Source organism: Oncorhynchus mykiss, chromosome 7 (assembly GCF_013265735.2).
Source record: "Oncorhynchus mykiss isolate Arlee chromosome 7, USDA_OmykA_1.1, whole genome shotgun sequence".
Lineage (NCBI taxonomy): Eukaryota > Metazoa > Chordata > Actinopteri > Salmoniformes > Salmonidae > Oncorhynchus > Oncorhynchus mykiss.
The window spans coordinates 22,674,249-22,695,914 of NC_048571.1; the positions used below are offsets into that span (position 1 = coordinate 22,674,249).

Sequence of the window (21,666 nt, forward strand, 5' to 3'; positions counted from 1 at the left end):
ACAGACTACAAAGGGAAGCACAGCCGAGAGTCTGTAATATCAACATGTTTCAAGCAGACCACCATAGTCCCTGTGCCCAAGAACACTAAGGTAACCTGCCTAAATGACTATCGACCCGTAGCACTCAGCCATGAAGTGCTTTGAAAGGCTGGTCATGGCTCACATCAACACCATTATCCCAGAAACCCTAGACCCACTCCAATTTGCATACTGCCCCAACAGATCCACAGATGATGCAATCTCTATTGCACTCCACACTGCCCTTTCACACCTGGATAAAAGGAACATCTACGTGAGAATGCTATTCATTGACTACAGCTCAGCGTTCAACACCATAGTGCCCTCAAAACTCATCACTAAGCTAAGGACCCTGGGACTAAACACCTACCTCTGCAACTGGCGGGGCGCCCCAAGGCGGTAAGGGTTGGTAACAACACATCCGCCATGCTGGTCCTCAACACAGGGGCCCCTCAGGGGTGTGTGCTCAGTCCCCTCCTGTACTCCCTGTTCACTCATGACTGCATGGTCAGGCACAATTCCAACACCATCATTAAGTTTGCCGATGACCCAACAGTGGTAGGCCTGATCAGCAATAACGACGAGACAGCATATAGGGAGAAGGTCAGAGACCTGGCCATGTGGTGCCAGGACAACAACCTCTCCCTCAAGGTGATCAAGACTATGGAGATGATTGTGGACTTCAGGAAACAGCAGAGGGTGCACCCCCTTATCTACATGGACGGGATCGCAGTGGAGGAGGTTGAAAGCTTCAAGTTCCTTGGCATACATTTCACTATCAAACTGAAATGGACTTCCCACACAGACAATGTGGTGAAGAAGGCGCAACAGAGCCTCTTCAACCTCAGGAGGCTAAAGAAATTTGGCTTGGCACCTAAAACCCTCACAAACCTTTACAGATGCAAAATTGAAAGCATCCTGTCAAGGTGCATCACTGCCTGGTACGGCAACTGCCCCGCCCGCAACTGCAAGGCTCTCCAGAAGGTGGTGCGTTCTGCCCAACGCGGGGAAAACTACCCACCCTCCAGGACACCTTCAGCACCTGCTGTCACAGGAAGGCCAAAAATATCATCAAGGACATCAACCACCCAAGCTGCCTGTTCACCCCGCTATCATCCAGAAGGCGAGGTCAGTACAGGTGCATCAAAGCTGGGACCGAGAGACTGAAAAACAGCTTCTATCTCAAGGCCATCAGACTGTTAAACAGCCATCACTAGCACATTAGAGGCTGCTGCATATAGGCATGGACTAGAAATCACTGGCCACTTTAAGGAATGGAACACTAATCACTTTAATAATGTTTACATATCTGGCATTACTCATCTCATATGTATATACTGTATTCTATACTATTCTACGGTATCTTAGTCACTTAATAATGTTTACATATCTTGCATTACTCATCTCATGTGTATATACTCTATTCTATACTATTCTATTATTGTTCTTTCATTATTTTATTTTTATTTCTTATTTTTTGGGTTATTTTCTTAACTGCATTGTTGGTTAAGGGCTTGTAAGTAAGCATTTCACTGTAAGGTCTACACTTGCATGTGACCAATCAAATTTGATTTAAATAGTCAATTAATGGTACCCAATCTATCTGCATTGACCCTACACACACTCACTTGACAAAATATACATAGCATGTACACACTCACTCACACACAATACATTGACACTCAAAACCCATACACATACACATTCACTACATATGCACACATAGACATAACACACACACACATACCAAATCAACACAAACACACAAACAGTATTATCTATCCTGATGCCTAGTCACTTTACCCTGCCTTCATGTAAACTCAGCAAAAAAAGAAGCATCCCTTTTTCAGGACCCTGTCTTTCAAAGATAATTTGTAAAAATCCAAATAAAATCCAAAGATCTTCATTGTAAAGGGTTTAAACACTGTTTCCCATGTGTGTTCAATGAACCATAAACAATTAATGAACATGCACCTGTGAAATAGTCATTAAGACACTAACAGCTTACAGACTGTAGGCAATTAAGTTCACAGGTATGAAAACTTAGGCCACTAAAGAGGCCTTTCTACTCACTCTGAAAAATACCAAAAGAAAGATGCCCAGGGACCCTGCTCATCTGTGTGAACGTGCCTTAGGAATGCTGCAAGGAGGCATGAGGACTGTAGATGTGGCCAGGGCAATAAATTGCAATGTCCGTACTGTGAGACGACTAAGACAGCGCTACAGAGAGACAGGACGGACAGCTGATCATCCTCGCAGTGGCAGACCACATGTAACAACACATGCACAGGATCGATACATCCGAACATCACATCTGCGGGACAGGTACAGGATGGCAACAACAACTGCCTGAGTTACACCAGGAATGCATAATCCCTCCATCAATGCTCAGACTGTCCACAATAGGCTGTGAGAGGATGGACTGAGAGCTTGTAGGCCAGTTGTAAGGCAGGTCCTCACCAGACATCACCAACAACGTCGACTATGGGCACAAACCCACCATCGCTGGGCCAGACAGGACTGTCAAAAAGTGCCCTCCACAGACGAGTCGCGGTTTTGTCTCACATGGGGTGATGGTCGGATTCGCGTTTATCGTCGAAGGAATGAGCGCTACACCGATGCCTGTACTCTGGAGCGGGATCGATTTGGAGGTGGAGGGTCCGTCATGGTCTGGGGCGGTGTGTCATAGCATCATCGGACTGAGATTGTTGTCATTGCAGGCAATCTCAACGCTGTGCGTTACAGGGAAGACATCCTCCTCCCTCATATGGTACCCTTCCTGTAAGCTCATCCTGACATGACCCTCTAGCATGACAATGCCACCAGCCATACTGCTGTGTGTGATTTCCTGCAAGACAGGAATGTCAGTGTTCTGCCATGGCCAGCGAAGAGCCCAGATCTCAATCCCATTTAACACATCTGGGACCTGTTGGATCGGAGGGTGAGGGCTTGGGCCATTCCCCCCAGAAATGTCCGGGAACTTGCAGTTGCCTTGGTGGAAGAGTGGGGTAACATCTCACAGCAAGAACTGGCAAGTCTGGTGCAGTCCATGAGGAGGAGATGCACTGCAGTACTTAATGCAGCTGGTGGACACACCAGATACTGACTGTTACTTTTGATTTTGACCCCCCTTTTGTTCAGGGACACATTTTTTCCATTTCTGTTAGTCACATGTCTGTGGAACTTGTTCAGTTTATGTCTCAGTTGTTGAATCTTGTTATGTTCATAAAAATATTTACACATGTTAAGTTTGCTGAAAATTAACGCAGTTGACAGTGAGAGGACATTTCTGGTTTTGCTGAGTTTACATATCTACCTGAAATACTTTGTACCACTGCACATTAATCTGGTACTGGTACTCTCTGTAAATAGCTCCATTCTTGTGTTTTATTTTATTTCTTGTGTTACTATTTTATTTAGTATTATTATTTGGAAACTCTTGCATCATTGGGAAGGGCTTGTAAAGCAAGCATTTCACATTAAAGTTTACACCAGTATTTAATAAAATACAAATATTGGTCACATACACATATTTAGCAGATGTTATTGCGGGTGTAGCGAAATGCTTGTTTTCCTAGCTCCAACAGTAGAGTAATATTCAGCGCATGTGACAAATAGAAATATATTTGAGTTGATATAGTACTAGGGAAGCTCTAATGCAAAACATAATATTCCTATCATGATCTGTAGGCTAAACTGATCACAATATAATATGACTATAGGCCTAAAACATTTAGCTACATAAGGAACATATCATTTTTGGTTTCAATTCATGTAGGCTAATAGAATAGCTCTGTATGTGACACTGTGTTCTGAGGACCACCAAGCTGTTCCAAAATCCTGTGATCCACAATATCGGGGACATCTGTTTCAGTGCAGGTTTTGCACTCCTATGACAATTGTGTTATGTGTCCTTAAATGTTTATAGCAGTTCCAGCCACATTGCGGAACGAACCTCAGGGGGGAGAGTATGGGCAGTTCATGTCCTCACTCAGAGCAAAGGGTTCATGTTTTTCAAACTCCACATGTCTCTTGTAGCCTTTTATGCAAAAATATTATGGATTCTTGTAAGAGGGTTCACTTTGGGATAACTTTTTAACTCATTACACAACACTGTGTGTGTGTGTGTGTGTGTGTGTGTGTGTCCATGCGTGTGTTGTCCAGTCCTCTCATCCTCCCTCTCAGGAGCAGCCACAGTGGTCCACCACCATAGATGGTATCTTCCCATAAATGATCTGCTCCATGCGGTTGAAGTAGAGCATGTTGATGGGGGACATCTTAGTTGGAGTACAACAGGGCCCTGTGGTACCCCGGGGGTTAGCCTTGTTCACCAGGTGAGTGTGGGGGTACTTCTGGAGGTGCATGTACTCACACTCTCCAGAACAGTAGTTGGCCTTGTAGCGTTTGGGGGCAATGATCCAGTCCCACCCAAAGGCCTCAAAGTCAACGGTGAGGGGGTAGCGGCAACACAGCGTCTCTGAAGACTCCTCATCACAGTCCAGGCCTGAGGCCCTCCGGGAACGTTTTAGGCTCTCCAATATCTTCACCTCCATGAAGGGTTGCTGTGAATGGAATGACAATAAGAATGAAATCCAAAACAAAACGGCACTGCAAACATCTGGTGGCATAACTCTGATGGAATGAAATCTCCACTGTGGATGGATTATGTGTATACATGGTTATCAATAATAATATATTTGATTAAACCTTGTAACTAACCTATTATGATGCCTAAAGGCAAAATCATTAATAATTAGTAATTATGATATAATTACATTCCAGATGGTAGTCAGCCTACACTGTAGGCCTGTACTTACCAGTCCCTCTTCTCCCAGCTCAGCTACCGTGACAGCCAAGTCCTGCCCTTTCGAATCATAAGCTTTGATCTCGAGACCATAATGAGTTTCTGGCTGACGAAGCCAGGTTTTGAGTAATTGATTGATGTCTACACTTTGCCAAGAGCTTGCACCAGAAGCCACATCGATCTTCAGGGAGAGGATCCGTATGCGTGAGTTTCCCTCAGTGGTTGCTTTTATGCGGGAGATTTGCAAGAAGACAGTTGTGACTGTGTCAGCTGGTCGCAGGTGCACCCAAAGTTGTGCATGTAAAATGTTGTTAGGTCGAATCTTCGGACTGAGATTGAAGAAACAACAAGACGGTATTCCGTCTTGTTGTGACATTGGTCCAGCTAAAAAGAGAAGAGCTAGAATAAGTCCCAGTTTTGTCCATTTGGAACCCAATTAAGCACAGCACACCGGTGAATTTACGCACAGACTTTTCTGGTTCCATGGCGCATGGCAGGCATAAACTACCCACTTTTGTATGATAAAATACTTAATTACTTACGTTTTGCCATGGTTATGATCGTTTCAGTGGTGGCACGCTCCTCATCCTCCACACGATGCTCATACTGGTCTATAAGTTGTGTCAAGGGAGGCGCTTTCGGTAAGAGCTGCCTGATCATTTCTCGGCTGATGTTTGGAGCTTGCTCCAGCCTCAGAATGCTGAGAATTTGGGATCTGATGTTGTGGAGTCTCATTAGTCTGCTCTGTTCTCTGAACTCGCAGTTTGAGCATTGCTGTACTTCTCCCTCTTCTGTTACGTTGGCTTGGCGCCTCGTGGTTTCATTCATCCCCATGGTGGTGCTAAGTACACCTAAGAGTGTCAGGTAAAGCATAAATTGCATCCTGTCACTTGTCTTTTTAATCCCACTTTGGACAGAATAGCCTATTCCAGGCCTATATAACACAGTGACAAATATTTTAATTACTATTTTTTATAATCTCCCCATCTCCCTTTTATGATTCTGATTGGCTGCATTAGAGATGAATGTTTTGTTTCCGTTTTAAAGAGATAGACAGCTTTAAAATGCCATAGGCCAATTACTGGAAGCATGCGCTATCTGTAGCTATGTTTCCATCCTATTGGCAACAGATTTTCATGCGAATATTCTAGACTCCACTTAAAGAAAATATAACATTTTTCCACCTGTGGTGTGTTTCCACCAAAATGACTGGTTGTGGATACAAATCAGTGCCCGATGACGTGGTGCACACAAAATGTACGCCTACTTTTTCACGTACGTTTTTTTATTCCATCGCATTTTCAACACTAGTGTAATTTTGTCACAAAAACTGTTGCATTAAATAGCTAATGTGCAGTGGCGATTTTAGCATGTACATCTTGGTGGGGCAAAAAAATAAAATAAATGTGGGATGCATGCCAGCAAAGCCATTACACAACACAACACTAAACAATACATTAATTGCACTATAACGGTGACAAACTGTCCCCACAAACTGTTTGGGCCTACATAAAGCTGTCCCAATGGCAGTCCTAACATCTTACCACTGCTACAACTGGTCATCAGCAGATCCTTGTCTGGCAGGGAAACAGTTAATTCAGCCTCATTTACTGCCTTTTAAAAAACATAAATGATATGGCTGACTTGCTTAAACAAATGTGATTTCTAATGACAAATGAGATGTACAAACTATGGTATAAAGGGACGACAAGCGAATAAGAGGCCATTCGTAATTAATGACATTAATGAGCGAACTAGGAGGGACGTAGTCAATTTAACTATTTGTTTAGCACTTTTAAAATGTACAGCAACAGAATTCAGAACATGAGCCGTTCTTACAGTGTTCTCCCTGTACACCAAGTCAGAACCGTCAGATAAATAAAGGGGCCATATAAGCAGACAATGAAAGCTCTTACAAAATTTGATGATTACATTTCTCTAAAACAGGTTATAGGCTACATGTGTACCACCAAGTCAGAACAGTAGGCAAAATTAAGAGGGGTACATAGACCAAATTATTAGGGTGAGGCACATGGGCTACTAACATCTTACTACACAACATACACTTAGTATTACTTTCTTAGCTACAGTGTACATATATCCCTGGCATATTACATAATTTATACCAGCAGCATACAATACATTTTTGCACTCACCTTGTTGTGCTGTGCTCACTTGAACAGGAAGGTGGCACTTCACAGAGTGTTTAAAGTGCCCAGCCATCCCTTTACTTAGGTTTGTGTGTATTAGGTAGTTGTTGTGGAATTGTTAGATTACTTGTTGATATTGCTGCATTGTCAAAGCACAAGCATTTCACTACACTCACAATAACATCTGCTAACCATGTGTATGTGACCAATAAAATTAGATTTTATTATATTTGAATTTTCGAGGTCTACCCTTAGACTTCCCCATGAGTGACAGAACACAGGGCTAATCACGGCGCAACTAGAGAATATCACCAACATCTACCCTTCATATTTTCCGCTGGCTGCCCCACCACCACAGAAAGATCTGAGCTAGGCTTGAACACCTGCATTTTGGAGCTGCCTTACTCAAGAAGGCAAAAAAGAGACCATGTTTGTATGCGGCTTTATTAACTCAATTATTCTTTTTTTTTAACATGAGAGACTCGTCACTGGTAGAATTTAGTTGGCACTTTATTTCCCCAAACACCCACAGACCCACAAGGTTGAGGTTACTCATGGACAGTCATTAGTATTTTTTTTTTTGCATTGACGCATTGTGCCTTCTATCTGTCCAAGAATAGGATCCAAAGTGTTAGGAGATATTTGTTCCCATAAATACAAAGGAGGATGTCTCTCCTCATACCTCTGGCACTTTAGTCAGACTGCCAGACTGTGTAAAAAACGTTATGATGGGGCCGGCAACGGAGTTCCCATTGACTAAGCACCACAGAGACCAATCAGGAGAGAATACACACAAGTCAAGGGTGCCAATTGAAAGTCAAGGGGTGTGTCTGTGCCTTTTGGATTACTCTCTCTTTACAGAGAACCCCTGTGGTTCAAGTCAAGAGCTACCCTTCCCCTTTCAGTCTGCTCTGCGCATGTCTGAAAGTGACAGAGCCAGCAGCCAAGAGAGTTTTTCACAGTATGTCATAAAAAATGATTACACTTATGAATGTATGTAAAATGCTAATATGTATTAGATCCAGTACAATGGAATAACTAAGACCTGAATTTGAATGCAGTGTTCCGATTCCTCCTTCTCTTTCTGTCCAGCAGGTCAACCAAAAACACTTGGCCTGATGGTTCATGCAGATACTGGGGTAGCAATATAGAAATGTTTTGATCCCTTAAATGATTTTACTATTAAATGACCCATATCACAACGCTCATACTTCTTCACAAAAATGTACTTAAATCAATTTTGGAAAAAGGATTTTACTCACAAAAGACCTAGGAATATATTTTTCCAGTTAGAAATAACTATTTTCATCAGAAAAACAAACCCTCAAATGTGCTATTGCATCTTGTAAGTTGTCTGCAGGTGGCTTGTTGTGAATGCACTCAAATATCAAGTCATTATCAGGTTATGGAAACTGCGTTCCAATACTCAACGTAGAAGGATTAGTCTTAATCTACAGTATATGAAAGGGATGCTATGAAAAGGATTCTTTCACCTTATCAAGCTCACTCTGACTGACAAATCCCTGCCTATTACTGTGATTAAAAAGAGCTCATGAAACAGTGTTTTTCGTGAGGCCTACCTTCCTTTAAGCACCTCTGTTCGAACACCTCTCCTATCCTTGATCCATACCACATACAGCCACTTGCAGATCTTTTCAGTGTCCATGTGAAAGATAGTTATTGCGAGGCTGGAAAATGTGTTAATAAAAAAAAAAATGAACACCCATGTGAAATGAAGGCCTGCAAAGCTTACATATTTAAGTCTAATAGCATGATATGAAAGTAGACAAACATCAGTGTGTGATATGAAGGTAAGGTGGACATTCTGAACCTTGTTTGAGGTCAGTAGGTCACATGACCAAGGAGCTATTGAAATTTTACATTTTGAAAAATGTTTGTAAAATCTTGTGAGATGAAAATGGACAAACTAAAGGGTGTGCAATAATAGAAGGGTAGTCAGTGGACATTCGGAATCTTGTTCGAAGTCATTAGGTCACATGTCCAAGGAGCTATTGAAATTTTCAATTTAGAAAAATTCATGTTAAATGTGTGAGATGAAAATGGACAAACTAAAGGGTGTGCAATATAAAAGTGTAGTCAGTGGACATTCTGAACCTTACTTGAGTTCAGTAGGTCATATTTTTTAGTTTTACCTTTATTTAACTAGGCAAGTCAGTTAAGAACAAATTCTTATTTTCAATGACAGCCTAGGAACAGTGGGTTAACTGCCTGTTCAGGGGCAGAACAAGTCCAACGCTCTAACCACTAGGCTACCCTGCCGAGATTTTGAAATTCAAAAATCAAATCAAATGTATTTATATAGCCCTTCGTACATCAGTTGATATCTCAAAGTGCTGTACAGAAACCCAGCCTAAAACCCCAAACAGCAAGCAATGCAGGTGTAGAAGCACGGTGGCTAGGAAAAACTCCTTAGAAAGGCCAAAACCTAGGAAGAAACCTAGAGAGGAACCAGGCTATGAGGGGTGGCCAGTCCTCTTCTGGCTGTGCTGGGTGGAGATTATAAAAGAACATGGCCAAGATGTTCAAATGTTCATAAATGTCCAGCATGGTAAAATAATAATGTTTGTCAAAAGAGAGATCAGGGTCCAGAGTAACACCGAGGTCCTTCACAGTTTTATTTGAGACGACTGTACAACCATCAAGATTAATTGTCAGATTCAATAGAAGATCTCTTTGTTTCTTGGGACCTAGAACAAGCATCTCTGTTTTGTCCGAGATTAAAAGTAAAAAGTTTTGAAGAAAAATGTAAATAAATAATTTAAACTAGTGCGAGATGTAAATCAACAAAAAAGTAATGTGTGCCATGTGTGTCTATGCCATCGGGTTAGCTAGAACCAGTTTTGAAAGTTTTAGGAGTAATGGTTAAATAGCTATTGAAATTTGAAAACTTTGATTTGTCACTATGTTGATGGTCCCTAACTGCTGTTTGTGGATGTAAGGAAGGTTATAGACGAATATCCGTCGAGTATCCAACCTGAAACTGTTTTTACCTCGGTCTCCAAGTTTACTTTAATATGATGGTTAATATATCAATATTTGCGCATAAAGGCGTTTCCACCGACATTTATCGCATCATTAATTTTACTGACACAAAAGATCCCACCATGCGATCGAAAAAATTATCTGTCGGGATTTATAAAATTGTCCCGAAAATTCCATCACAGCTGTCATTATAATTGTCATTATAATTGTTTAATACGCATGGATGCACTAGCATAAAAACGGTGGCAAAACTGTTCAAGTGCTAGCCGGAAGGTGGAAACTCGGGAGTTGTAGTTAAACACATGCCGTTGTTCAACAATTTAGCAAGTTAGACATTTCCTAGTTCCGGCAAGTATGGGGATGCTGCATAAAACCTGGGGAATTCCTGAGGAAAAACTTATTTCCGCATTTCGAGACTGTTGTGTTTGCGATTTGTGTAGCCTACTGGCCGTACATTTTAACAGAGAAGACTGTTCTTTGTGATTTATTCCCTCATCAAAGGTAAGGCAATCCATTTTTTTAAACAGTTGGTGTTACATCCCACAAATGAAGGAAATTCACTTTAAACTTTATGCATATTAATTACCCGACGCATGAAACAAGTAATGACCGCGCTATGGAAACATGAAATGCTTTTAACATTTTATAAATGCCGACAGACAATTTGTTTTTTTAGACATGGTGGGATCTTTTTTTGTGATTCAAATTAATTATGCGAGAAATCGTCTTTATGCGCAAATAGGCTATTGGTATAGTTAATAACCATCATATCGAAGTACATTTGTGTGCTCCTCCCACTATGACTCGGGAAAGCATACAGTTTATTTGGCAAAATAAATACATTAGGTGATAAACTTGACGCTCCTTTCCAAATAATATCAAGAGTCTTATTCTGGTGACGTGATGATCGGCTGCTGTTTGACAAATAAAACAATATCGCTCTTATCCATAACAATCTCATAATGTTGGTTGCCTACCCGCACTGTATCTGCGAGCTGTTGGCTAGAACGCTTGTGCCAAGACCAGTGGGCACATTTGCTATGCAAAGCTAACGCGACAGGTTTTGTGACATAACCATCAGTAGAGTTGAAAATGCGATGGAACCCCATTTAATTTGTATTTTTCATTCGGTACATGAGAATTTAACTGCAAAAGGGATTTTTGCGCCTTTTATCCGCAAACAGACAGTTTGCAGGAAACAAATCCCCTGAGAGGAAATGCCAATATTGTTTTATGCAGATTATAGAGTATTTAAATGAAAATCTGTCACGAATTGGATGGAAACCTAGCTACTGTTTGGAAATGGGGCAGAACCATTGTGTTGAGATTGAGGTCATGGGGAAGGGAGGACAACAAGCTGATGCATGCCAGGCATATAAAGGAGAATTATTATTCATGTTGTAGTCAGGTTCCTGTTTCTATCATAGACATACTTTTTCGTAATAAGTTGACTGTTATTGCCCATTGTTCTAGATGGCCCAGTGGTGCCAGCTGACACTACTGGAGTCTAAATACCAGGAGCAGATCCACCAGCTCTATGATGACTCCTTCCCCATGGACATCAGACAGAACCTCAGCAAGTGGATTGAGAGCATCGACTGGTAAGCAAGCAGGGATGAAGACTGCAGGGAGGCTGCTGTTAGAATAGATCTTTGTATATCCATTTATTTGACTGGCATTCTCCTGTACTCTACCCTTTTCAATTATATCTGTATTTTATTGTATTTCATCTCGTTCATCCAATCTTAATTCCCCTGTGAATCCATATCTATGTAGAGATAATGTTGCTGTTCTGAGATTGATATACAGTATGTCAATGATCCAATCCATAGGGATAATGTGGCTGTTGACGAATCACTGGCCACTGTCCGCTTCCACGATCTCTTAGCACGTCTTGATGACCAACACAGCCGCTTCGCGCTGGAGAAAAACCTCCTGCGACAACATAACATCCGCAAGTTCAAGGGAAACCTCCAGGTGTAGTATTATCTCAGTTACATCTTTTCAGGACAGACCTTACTGCCAGTGGCCTTCCATACTTTATTGCTTGTATGTTACAGGAATGATTAATTAAAAGTTATACATTATGTTGCTAATTTCCCCTTTTAACTCCTGAAATAGATAGATTTTGAATGAGTTGTTGATGTGGAATTTATGACCGCAATGTCAGTAAATGTTTTTTGAGTTTGTAGTAAAAAAGTACCCACTTTCACAGGACCACTTTCAGGAGGACCCCGTTCACATGGCCATGATCATCTCCAGAAACCTGAAGGAGGAGCGGAGGATTCTGGCTGCTGCCAAAAGCATAGAGGTGCCCTGCATGAACTTGTATTGACATACATTGTAATTAGTAAAATCACCACACGTCTTTCTCTATCCGTGCTGTCAGATATTGTAGATGATACATAACTGTATATTGGAGTGTTTACATGCTTTAACTGTGCAGTTAAATGAACAGTATTTTCCTCTTCAGACCGACAGAGAAAACACACAGACCAGCATGGTTCTGGAGAAGCAAAAGCTGGACAACAAAGTCAAAGACATGAAAAACAAGGTTCAGGTGAGTTATCATTTCCATCATATACTAGATGTTGATTGTTTCCTGGTGGAACAGTTCCATCAGTGATTTGCAGTACATGTTCATGCATGTCAGGTTTGCCATCTACCTGATCCAACGTGTTTATCTCACTTGCTAGGAAGCGGATCAGAATATAAAGTCTCTGGAATACCTTCAAGACGAGCGTGACTTTAAGGAAAATATTCTTAAGAACAGAGGTGAGGTGTTTTATTCTCAATCTGTAATAGATCATTTATTTACAGGTCTGTGTTTCAGGTTTAGTCAGTAAGTGAATGTTTTTCCTTCTCCCGCTTTAGAACATGAAATGAACGGGCTGACACCCAAACAGCTGGAACACGAGAAGCTGCAGATTGTAGAGATGTGTTTCAAGCTGAAGTTCAAGAGAGTGGTAAGAGGGGTCATGATGAGGTTACATTTTACCATGACGTGCTGTGATTTAAAAAATGCAATGACAAAAAGCATGAATAATCATGCATCAAGCACCGCTAAGAATACCATGAATCATAGTCTGTCTGAATGACTAAGAGTGTATTACCTAGTTATAACCAGCATGCTCATATTGAAGAGTAGATGACCGTTATAGAGTAAATAATAACTATACGTATGTTGTTGTCTGCCTCCACAGGAAGTGGTTGGCCAGTTGGCGGAGGTGCTCAACATGGCCGAGGCGATCCAATCAGACTTGATCTCAGAGGAGCTGCCTGAGTGGAAGAAGAGGCAGCAGAGCTCCTGTATTGGAGGACCACCCAACGCATGTCTGGACCAACTGCAGAACTGGTGAGGAGACTAGTTCATTCTTTTGGGCATCTCTTGTCTGATTAAGCAAAAAGATGAATTTAGGAACCCAACAAAATAAAGTATTGTTCTTATTCTGCTTCATCTTCTTCTTCCCCTGTAGGTTCACAGCGGTGGCAGAAAGCCTGCAGCAGGTGAGGCAGCAGCTGAAGGAGCTCCAGGAACTAGAGCAGAAGTACACATACGACAACGACCCAATCAAACAGCAGAAAGGCTTCCTGGAGGGGCGGGCCCTGGCACTGTTCCGGAACCTCTTAGAACAGTGAGTGACACCACACTTGTATTCCGAAGTTAAACACCCACTCTGTTTTTTGCTGCCGTTTTTGATAATTTAAATTAAGTAGATACTGTCACTCCCTGGTCTTAGTATTTTGTGTTTTCTTTATTATTTTGGTTAGGCCAGGGAGTGACATGGGTTTATTATGTGGAGTGTTTTGTCTTGGGGTTTTTGTAGGTTTTGGGATTGTGGTATAGTGGGGTTATCTAGAATAGTCTATGGCTGTCTGGAGTGGTTCTCAATCAGAGGCAGGTGTTTATCGTTGTCTCTGATTGGGAACCATATTTAGGCAGCCATATTCTTTGAGTTTCGTGGGTGATTGTTCCTGTCTCAGTGTTTGTTTGCACCAGATTAGGCTGTTTAGGTTTTGTATGGTTCGTGTTTATCTTTTATTAAAATATGTATTGAAATAACCACGCTTCAGAGGAAGAGGAGAAAGAAAACCGAAACAGATACATTAGAGATTTTCTTTGTTTTTACCATTTTTACATTGTAGTATAATAGTGAACACATCAAAATATGGAATCGTAGTAACCAAAAAATATATTTATATTTTCAAAATATATTTTATATTTGAGATTCTTCAAAGTAGTCCCCCTTTGCCTTGATGACAGCTTTGCACACACTTGGCATTCTCTCAACCAGCTTCATAAGGAATGCTTTTCCAACAGTCTTGAAGGAGTTCCCACATATGCTGAACACTTGTTGGCTGCTTTTCCTTCACTCTGCAGTCCAACTCATCGCAAACCATCTCAATTCGGTTGAGGTCAGGTGATTATGGAGGCCAGGTCATCTGAGGCATCACTCCATCACTCTCCTTCTTGGTCAAATAGCACTTACACAGCCTGGAGGTGTGTTAATGGGGGGTGGTAATGCCAATAGTCTGGGTCCTGTTGAAAAACAAATAATAATCCCTCTAAGAACAAACCAGATGGGATGGCAGATAGCGCTGCAGAATCCTGTGGTAGCCATGCTGGGTAAGTGTCCCTTGAATTCAAAATAAATCCCTGACAGTGTCACCAGCAAAGCACCATCACACCTCCTCCTCCATGCTTCACTGTGGGAACAACACATGCGGAGATCATACTTTCACCTACTCTGTGTCTCATAAAAACACATCAGTTGGATCCAAAATTTGCACATTTGGACTCATCAGACCAAAGGACAGATGTCACCTGTCTAATGTCCATTGCTCGTCTTGCAAGTCTCTTCTTATTATTGGTGTCCTTTAGTAATGGTTTCTTTGCAGCAATTCGACCATGAAGGCCTGATTCACGCAGTCTCCTCTGAATAGTTGATGTTGCGATGTCTGTTTTTTTAACTCTGTAAAGCATTTATTTTGGCTGCAATCTGAGGTGAAGTTAACTCTAATGAACTTATCCTCTGCAGCAGAGGTAACTCTGGGTCTTCCTTTCCTGTGGCGGTCCTCATGAGAGACAGTTTCATCATACCGCTTGATGGTTTTTGCGACTGCGTTTGAAGAAACTTTCAAAGGTCTTGAAATGTTCCGTATTGGCAGTTAAGGTAATGATGGTGTCATTGCCCTGACCTGAGTATTCTTTGTTTTCTTTATATATTTTGGTTAGGTCAGGGTGTGACGAGGGTGGTATGTGTGTTTTTGTCTCATCTAGGGTTTTGTATGTCTAGGTGTGTGTGTCTAGTCTTGGCATATTGTAGGTCTATGGTGGTCTGGATTGGTTCCCAATCAGAGGCAGCTGTTTATCGTTGTCTCTGATTGGGGAACCTATTTAGGTTGCCATTTTCCAGTTTGGGTTTGTGGGTTATTGTCTATGTGATGTTGCATCTTTGCACTCAGTTTTGATAGTGGTCACGTTCGTCTTGCTATTCTGTTTGTTTGTTTGTTTGTTTGTTTGTTTGTTTGTTTGTTTAGTGTACTTCATGTTTTTTTGTCTTTCATTAAAAAGATGTATTCACATCACGCTGTGCTTTGGTCTCCTCACTACGACGATTGTGACAGATGGACTTTCATTTCTCTTTGCTTATTTGATCTGTTTTTGCCATAAAATGGACTTGGTCTTTTACCAAATAGGGCTATCTTCTGTATACACAACTGATTGGCTCAAACGCATTAAGAAAGAAAGAAATTTCACAAATTAACTTAAGAAGGCACACCTGTTAATTTAAATGCATTCCAAGTGACTACCTCATGAAGCTGGTTGAGAGAATGCCAAGTGTGTGCAAAGCTGTCATCTAGGCAAAGGGTGGCTACTTTGAAGAATCTTAAATATAAAATATATTGATATGTTTAACACTTTTTTTGGTTACCACATGACTCCATATGTGTTTTTTTCATAGTTATGTCTTAAGTATTTTTCTACAATGTAGAAAATAGTAAAAATAAAGAAAACCCTTGAATGAGTAGGTGTGTCCAAACTTTTGACTGGTACTGTATATATTATGTATAAGCTGGAAGTAGAAACCAAAGTGTTGTTTCTATGCCTCTATGTAGTATATCACCTCAAAATTCCTTGTGTCTCTGTGGTGTGTCTTAGTTCCTTGGTGGTAGAGAGACAGCCCTGTATGCCCACATATCCACAGAGACCTCTGGTGCTGCAGACAAAGAGGCCCTTCACTGTCAAGCTCAGGTAAGCACAAACACAACAGCACAGTCTGTAGTTCCTCCCATCTGTAGTTCCTATGGATCTGTCCAGACCTGGTTAAGTTTTGATTTGTATTTCCTCTCCAGATTTCTTGTGAAGCTCCAGGAATTCAACTATCAACTCAAAGTGAAAGCTTTGTTTGACAAGTAAGTAAAGGAGTGTGGTGTTATTTTGTCCTGCTCTTGAATTTGCTATGTGAATACATAACTAAAGGGGGAATGCACGTTTTCTTTTCTCTCCAGGGACGTTACAGAAAATTTAACATATTGGGTACCAACACAAAAGTTATGGAGGAGTCAAATGGAAGCTTGGCTGCAGAGTTTGTCCAGTTGGTAAGCTAGCACCATTTCAAATGGCATACAGGGCACTACGTCTGAATGACTTGTCCCATTTGTCCATTTGGACCTGCACTGTCATCACTCTTTACAGCAGGGTTCCCCAACTGACGGTCATTTTATTTGGAGGTCAAGTGGCGGTCAAGGTGTATTTATTTATTTTTTACTGTAAAAACACCAGCAAATCAGCTCCAAGTGATTTTAATTTTGGAAATCTGTTCCAAAGTATTCCCACGCATATTAAAGAAATATATGTGACCGTATACAAATGTAAGCAAGGTTTGATATGATTGTGTTATAGTAAAATATGATATCTGTTTGGGCTTCTTGCGGTAAGTTTGTAGTCTACAAATGATTTGTAATTATGTTCCGGCACCCTGACCATCCTCAAGAAAATATCGGCCTGCAGCTGAATCTACAGTAGTTGATGATCCCTGCTTTACAGTTTATTCTTTGATTTCGACACAGAATCTGCAAGAGCAGAGAGTGACTGGAAGAGGAAAGAAAGAGGTAACAGACCTAAGAGAGCTGGTTTCTGATTGGTCTTAATGGGCTATAATGACCATGTAATCTGTACAGTGTTTGTGAATTTCATGATGAGTATTAAATACATTCTGGTGCGGATTATGTTTCTGACCATGTTATTCCAGGGGCCTCTTATTGTGACAGAGGAGCTGCACTGCATCTGCTTTGAGTCGGAACTCCGCCAGTCAGGTCTGGAAATCAAACTAGGGGTAAGTGATCTGAAATATAGAGATTCAGGCCTACACTCTCATTTTTATGAGGTCCAACAGCTCTCTGGCCTTATTTAATTTGCCTTTGATTTAGTCTGGCCTCTGGTCCTTTTTAGACCATCTCCCTGCCCATCGTGGTCATCTCCAACTGCAGCCAGCTGCCCAGTGGCTGGGCCTCCATCCTGTGGTACAACATGCTGACCAGCGAGCCCCAGGTAGTCTTCTCTCAAGGTTCCTTCCTCCTGGGAGTTTTTCCTTGCCTTGAAGGTGTTTTGCTGGCTTACTGTCAAACACTTTATGACAACATTTGATTTAAAAATGAGTTTTTAAATAAATATGATTGATTTGTTGGAACAGGACCTGGAGTTCTTCCTGAACCCTCCGGCAGTGTCCTGGGGTCAGCTATCTGAGGTGCTGAGCTGGCAGTTTTCCTCTGTCACCAAGAGGGGGCTCAATGATGAGCAGCTAGGCATGCTGGCTGACAAACTACTGGGCCAGAAAGCACAGAGGAATCCTGAGGGCCTTATCTCCTGGACCATGTTCGGTGCTGTCAAGGTAGGTTAGGATTACAGTACACAGAATATTTGATCCCAATTTAAACAAAGTACAACTGATAAAGGATTTATATACTGTAGCATAAACACTAGATAAATGATCTAAGTGTATATCATACTCTTTTTAAATGTTGTAGAAAAGGTGATGTAACAATTCCCAACGTAGGGGGACTTGCCAAATGTTTATAAGCCATTTATAGAATATGACATGCACATATAGATGATTTGTGAAGCATTTACAGTGCATTTGGAAAATATTTTTGCGTTATAAGACAAGACACATAAATCACCCATGTCACACCCTGGCCTGACCAAAATAATAAAGAAAACACAGAATACTAATGCCAGGGCGTGACAGGGTCTTCCTTTCCTGTGGCGGTCCTCATGAGAGCCAGTTTCATCATAACGCTTGATGGTTTTGCGACGACACTTGAAGAAACTTTCAAAGTTCTTGAAATGTTCCATATTGACTGACCTTCATGTCTTAAAGTAATGATGGACTGCCGTTTCTCTTTGCTTATTTAAGCTGTTCTTGCCATAATATAGACTTGGTCTTTTACCAAATAGGGCTATCTTCTGTTGGAAGGTGAACCTTGTCACAACAAAACTGATAGGTTCAAACGCATGAACATCTGCTCCAGAGACTGGGGTGTAGGTTCACCTTCCAACAGGACAACGATCCTAAGCACACAGCCAAGACAACGCAGGAGTGGCTTCAGGTCAAGTCTCTGTGTTTTAACCAAGAAGACTCTAGTCTGTTGAAGCACCTTTGGCAGTGATTACAAAGTTCTGACTTTCTAAACTTGAAAATATGAAATATCCTTATTCATGTCACTGAGTGAGAGAGAGGGAATGTAGAACATTTACATTCTGTCAGAATACGTTACTGTTAGACATCAGGGATCCTATGGGAAGGAGAAGGGCCACAGTCGGGTACAAGTCAACAGGACAGCCACGAGTTGGGGAGCAGTGAGGAATTTGTGCCGTGGTCAGGACAGATATCACTGATGTTTTGTCTAGTTTAAGAGATGTATTGGCTGTCCAGATGTGTCAGGAGGAGGCTCAGTATACGAGGAAGGTTTAAATACCAGTGCTTGTGTAAATATATGTATTGGTCTGTTCAGCTGTCTGACTCAGTGGGTGAATAAACTTGGTTTGAGCTTTACTAATCGGCCACGAGATTTGACTCTTTATTTAGATCGTAACAGTACTGAGTAAAGGGTCTCAATACTTATGTAAATGTCATATTTCAGTTTTTTTCTTTTAGATAAATTAGCAAAAATGTCTGCAAACCTGTTTTTGCTTTGTCATTATAGGGTATTGTGTGTCGATTGAGGGAAAAAAAACGATTGAATCAATTTTAGAATAAGGCTGTAGTGTAACAAAATGTGGAATAGTCAAGGGGTCTAAATACTTTCCGAATGCACTGTATGTCGTGCTTATGAAGCCTATGTATTCTATATAAAGCCTTTTCTAAGTTGTACTTTGTTTAAAATAATTAAATTTCACAAAGATGTGTGTGTATGTGTATATATATATATATATGTATGTATGTATGTATGTATGTATGTATGTATGTATGTATGTATGTATGTATATATATGTATGTATGTATGTATGTATGTATGTATGTATGTATGTATGTATGTATGTATGTATGTATGTATGTATGTATGTATGTATGTATGTATGTATGTATGTATGTATGTATGTATGTATGTATGTATGTATGTATGTATGTATGTATGTATGTATGTATGTATGTATGTATGTATGTGTATATATATATATATATATGTGTATGTATGTATGTATGTATGTATGTGTGTGTGTGTGTGTGTGTGTGTGTGTGTGTGTGTGTGTGTATATATATACATGGAGGACATTGAGTAAGTGCTCCCTTGTGTCAACTACAGAGCCTCAGTGAGAAGAGGTTTCCCTTCTGTCTGTGGATCGAAAACATCCTTGACCTCATCAAGAGACACCTGCTGTCCCTGTGGAACGATGGGTGAGTTTTTCTTTACTCTTTTTGGGATTGACAATTACAAAGCAAATAACTAGTGCTCTTATAGCGATGACATATTAGTTGAATGGCTACATCTGGCACATTGACAGCCATGATGAACAATGTGCATTGTCCCTGCCTACTAAAACAAATACAGTAATGTAAGTAATAAAGAAATGTTGCTTGTTCTCTCCCACTACAGTTGCATCCTGGGCTTTGTGAGTAAGAGGAGGGCAAAGGCCATGCTGACTGGGAAGTGTCCAGGCACGTTCCTTCTGCGCTTCAGTGAGAGTAGCAGAGACGGAGCCATCACATTCACTTGGGTGGAACACGACCTAAACGGTTAGTAGCACACATGCGCATTTACAACTAAAGGTGCTATATTTGAATTTGTGTGTTTTAAAAAAAAAAATTATTTCACCTTTATTTTAGCAGGGTGGATTCCACCAAAAATACATTCATAAAAAACAAGCACATTTCTCAACAAAGAGTTCCTCAACCAACAACCTGAATTGCGCAAAGGGCATCAATGCATCCAACTGTAGATTATTTTCAAGATGGTTCCATAAATGAGGTGTGAATCAACTAAAAGCCGTTTTATCCTAAATCTGTAGTGACAGAAGGTATTTCAAGAGTTAACCATCCCTGTGACGGAGTATGGTATCTCATATTCTATATGTTAGTAACAATGTTAGGTAAATGCATTTTTTTTTTTTGCAAAAGGGCTTTATAAATTAACAGAATGCCATGTTTTGACCAATGCGATGTCAAAAAGGGTCAGCCTACTTTCTGATAGAGAATGCAAAGATGAATGCAAAACCTGTCACCCATGTTCCACAGATAAGCCTGTATTCCATGCAGTGGAGCCCTACACCAAGGAAGAGCTGTCTGCCGTCTCTCTGCCTGACATCATCCAAACCTACAAGGTGATGGTAGCTGAGAACATCCCAGAGAACCCACTCTGTTTCCTCTACCCAGACATCCCCAAAGACAAGTCCTTCGGGAAGTACTACACCAGGGCCTCTGAGGGTAAGCAGCCAGCGACCCTTTTTTGTTTCAAATCATATATTATTTACAAGGTCTCGTGAGAAGGTCACCTGTGACTGTGAGGTAAAAATGGAATGGAATAAATAGGATTTAACCGTTATTTCCTTTTTTTTGTTATTTTGTTCCTGATGCTTTCCTAAATCTCTCGGATGCATTTCAGACACCTCAAACCATATTTTGTTTAGATTTATTTTTGGCCATGTATGAATGTTTTATTCAATGTGTTTCTATGGGCTAATAGCAGTAAGGCCAAATTCAGTCTTTCATCAAATAATTTGTATGTATTTTTTGGCACTACCTACAAGGTTCCTACAACTCAATCAAATAGCTTAATGGTCCATCTTATGACCATAATAAAACAATTCCATATGTTAGCTTTGTAGATATCGCCTTAGACTCCTAGGGGTTCAGCTTGTGGGCGTCATAGAGCAAAACAGCTGACCCGTTCGTGTGAGTCTCAGCTTTCCATAATGGGATCACTCCGCTGTAGAGCTGCCTGATTCCACCGCAGATGGGGTAAACCGACATCGGCGGATGTTGTGTATTGAGACGCAGTTCATGCAAAAACAAAAGTCTCTAGGTTGAACAGACAGATTAGTTTTCCACGCGGGCACAGACATCGACTCTAGGCACATATCAAATATAAGTGTTTACAAAATAATAATAAGACATGATAGATTTCACATTATACAATGCTCAAAAAAATAAAGGGAACACTTAAACAACACAATGTAACTCCAAGGAA

At 40.9% G+C, this 21,666-nt stretch overlaps 2 protein-coding genes across 2 annotated transcripts in view; one reads left to right on the forward strand and one right to left on the reverse strand.

The window, feature by feature from the left end:
- Window positions 1-4,199: 4,199 nt before the first annotated feature.
- On the reverse strand, window positions 4,200-5,704 carry mstn2a (myostatin 2a). Its single transcript, NM_001124576.1, is given in 3 exon segments — window positions 4,200-4,580; window positions 4,836-5,206; window positions 5,365-5,704. Coding segments are annotated over 3 exon segments (1,092 nt in total).
- Window positions 5,705-10,278: 4,574 nt separating this feature from the next.
- Window positions 10,279-21,666, forward strand: part of LOC110527523 — a 38,013-nt gene continuing 26,625 nt past the window's right edge. The window contains 19 exon segments of the mRNA XM_036983009.1: window positions 10,279-10,476; window positions 11,449-11,576; window positions 11,808-11,952; window positions 12,191-12,286; window positions 12,449-12,535; window positions 12,672-12,750; window positions 12,850-12,941; window positions 13,179-13,330; window positions 13,452-13,610; window positions 16,139-16,231; window positions 16,333-16,411; window positions 16,489-16,578; window positions 17,050-17,091; window positions 17,232-17,315; window positions 17,432-17,530; window positions 17,673-17,870; window positions 19,786-19,877; window positions 20,077-20,216; window positions 20,715-20,903. Coding sequence (XP_036838904.1) covers window positions 11,449-11,576; window positions 11,808-11,952; window positions 12,191-12,286; window positions 12,449-12,535; window positions 12,672-12,750; window positions 12,850-12,941; window positions 13,179-13,330; window positions 13,452-13,610; window positions 16,139-16,231; window positions 16,333-16,411; window positions 16,489-16,578; window positions 17,050-17,091; window positions 17,232-17,315; window positions 17,432-17,530; window positions 17,673-17,870; window positions 19,786-19,877; window positions 20,077-20,216; window positions 20,715-20,903 — 2,044 coding nt within the window. The 5' untranslated portion in view covers window positions 10,279-10,476.